This window comes from Corapipo altera, unplaced genomic scaffold (assembly GCF_003945725.1).
Source record: "Corapipo altera isolate COAL_440 unplaced genomic scaffold, ASM394572v1 59380, whole genome shotgun sequence".
Lineage (NCBI taxonomy): Eukaryota > Metazoa > Chordata > Aves > Passeriformes > Pipridae > Corapipo > Corapipo altera.
Genome location: NW_020889054.1, coordinates 1 through 2,361, shown reverse-complemented (window position 1 = coordinate 2,361; position 2,361 = coordinate 1). Strand labels below are relative to the sequence as shown.

General features: G+C 72.0%; 1 protein-coding gene across 1 annotated transcript; it reads left to right on the top strand.

Annotated features, from left to right (window-relative positions):
* Positions 1-299: 299 nt before the first annotated feature.
* LOC113942138 (basic salivary proline-rich protein 1-like) lies at positions 300-2,246 on the top strand (the record flags this gene model as incomplete). The annotated part of the gene is made up of 1 exon (XM_027633274.1): positions 300-2,246. A coding segment is annotated over exon 1 (1,947 nt), but the record flags the coding sequence as incomplete, so codon positions are not given.
* Positions 2,247-2,361: the final 115 nt, after the last annotated feature.

Genomic DNA, 2,361 nt, shown 5'->3' with positions numbered 1-2,361 from the left:
CTCTGCGATTTGGAGGGGGGGGGGAACGGGACCGACCTCGGCCGGGTTTGGGGGTTGGTGGAGGTGAGGCCGGGCTCGAGTTTTGGGTGTGAGGGTGGGGGGGGTTTAGGGCCGCCCGGGGGCGGGGGTGGGGGGGGGGGGGGGGGGGGCCGCGGTCGGGGGGGGGGGGGGGGGGGGGGGGGGGGAGCGCGGGGGTCCCCCCGACGCCCCCCTCCCCGTGTCCCCTCGGCTTCGGGCCGGTGGCCGCGGGCGGCTGCGGGGACAGGGACGAGTGTCGCACGGCCGCCGTGTGCCACCACATGTGCCTCAACCACCACGGCGGCTTCACCTGCCACTGTCACCGCGGGTACGTCCTGCAGCCCGACGGGGTCACCTGCCGCCGCCGCCGCCACCGCCCGACCCCGCACGGGGGGCTCGGGGGGCTCCGCACCCCGCCCGGGACCCCGCACCGACCCCCGCACCGACCCCCGCACCAAGGGCTGCCCGGGACCCCTCATGAGACCCCGCCCGGGGGGCACCGGGGGTTGCCCGAGGGCTCCCGGCGGGGATGGAGACCCCGGGACGGGCCACGGGAGGTGGCAGGAGGAGGCGGAGGGGAGGATTCCCACCGGGATTCCCACCGGGATTCGCAGCGGGATTCGAGACCAGGCTGGCAGAGGGGTTTGCAGCGGGATTTGCACGAGGGTTTGAGTCCGGAGGAGCGCCGGGATTCCCGCGAGGAGGATTTCCACGAGGATTCCCACGAGGATTTGCCCCCGGGAAGGCAGCGGGAGCCGCGGCCGGAGCGGTCCCGGGGCTCGCCCGGGGACTCGTTCGAGGGTTTGCACCGGGATTTTCACGGCGATTCGAGTCCGGACGAGCGGCAGGATTTGCGCGAGGACCCGTGGCCGGGGAGGCGCCGGGGGTTGCGCGAGGATTCCCACGAGGATTCCCACGAGGATTTGCCCCCGGGAAGGCAGAGGGAGATGAGGCCGGAGCGGCCCCGGGGCTCGCCCGGGGACTCGCACCAGGATTCGCACCAGGATTCGAGCCCGGGCTGGCAGTGGGATTTGCACGAGGATTCCCACGAGGATTCGCCCCGCGGGAGGCAGCGGGAGCCGCGGCCAGCGTGGCACCGGGGCTGGCACGGGGGATCTCACCGGGACGCGCCTCGGGATTCGAGACGGGACGAGCCCCAGGGTTTGCACCGGGATTTCCTCGGGAATTCCCACGAGGATTTCCACCAGGATTCGCACCCGGACGGCGATCGGGGCTCGCGACCGCCTCGGCACCGGGGTTTGCACCGGGACTCCTCGCCCCGGGACTCTCCCGGGGGTTCGCACCGGGATTCCCGGGAGGATTGGCACCGGCACGGGGACCAGGGCTCGCCACCGCCCCGGCACCGGGATTCGCCCCCCCGGCGGGATTCCCGGGAGGATTCGCCCCGGGATTCCCACGAGGATTTGCCCCGCTCCCCTCTGGCCCCCCCCGCGTACGGTGACGCCCCCCCCGCCCCCCATTATGAGGATGAGGACCCCTATGGGGACCCCTACGCAGACCTGGGGGACCCCGACACCTACGGGGGTCCCTACGGGGGTCCGGCCCCCCCTTATAGGGGTGAGGACACTGAAACAGAGCCCTGGGACCCCGACATCTACGGGGACCCCTATATGGACCCCTACGAGGATGAAGACCCCGAGGGGAGGCCCTGGGACCCCGCCCTGCCCCCCTCGGACCCCTACAGGGAGGGGGACCCCGAGCCCGGGAGCCTCCGGAGGGGCAGGGACCCCCAAACCCGGCCCTGGGACCCCTATGGGGACCCTGAGGTGGACCCCTACGAGGATGGGGACCCCCAGATTGACCCCAGGGACCCCTATAGACTTGGGGACCCCCAGGTTGACCCCAGGGACCCCTATAGACTTGGGGACCCCCAGATGGAGCCCAGGGACCCCTATAGACTTGGGGACCCCCAGATGGAGCCCAGGGACTCCCACAGGACCTGGGACCCCCAGACTGACCTCAGGGACGCCCAAACCAGGCCCTGGGACCCCTATGGGGACCTCTACAGTGACGAGGACCCCCAAAATGACCCCGGGGACCCCTATGGAGCCCCAGAGCCCGAGGCCAAGCCCTGGGACCCCCAGAGGACTTGGGACCCCCAGAGTGACCCCAGGGACCCCCATAGAGCCAGCCCTCCCCCCGGGCCCTACAGGAACCCCCAACCCACCCCCTTCATCCCCCAGGACCCCCCGAGTGCCCCCCCAAGGGTCAGGGACCCCCTAACTGCCCCCCCTGTTACCCCCTCTAAATCCCAGTTGCCCCCAGTTACCCCCACAAGTGCTCCCCCCAGTCCCAGAGGCCCCCAGCATGTCCCAGTTATCC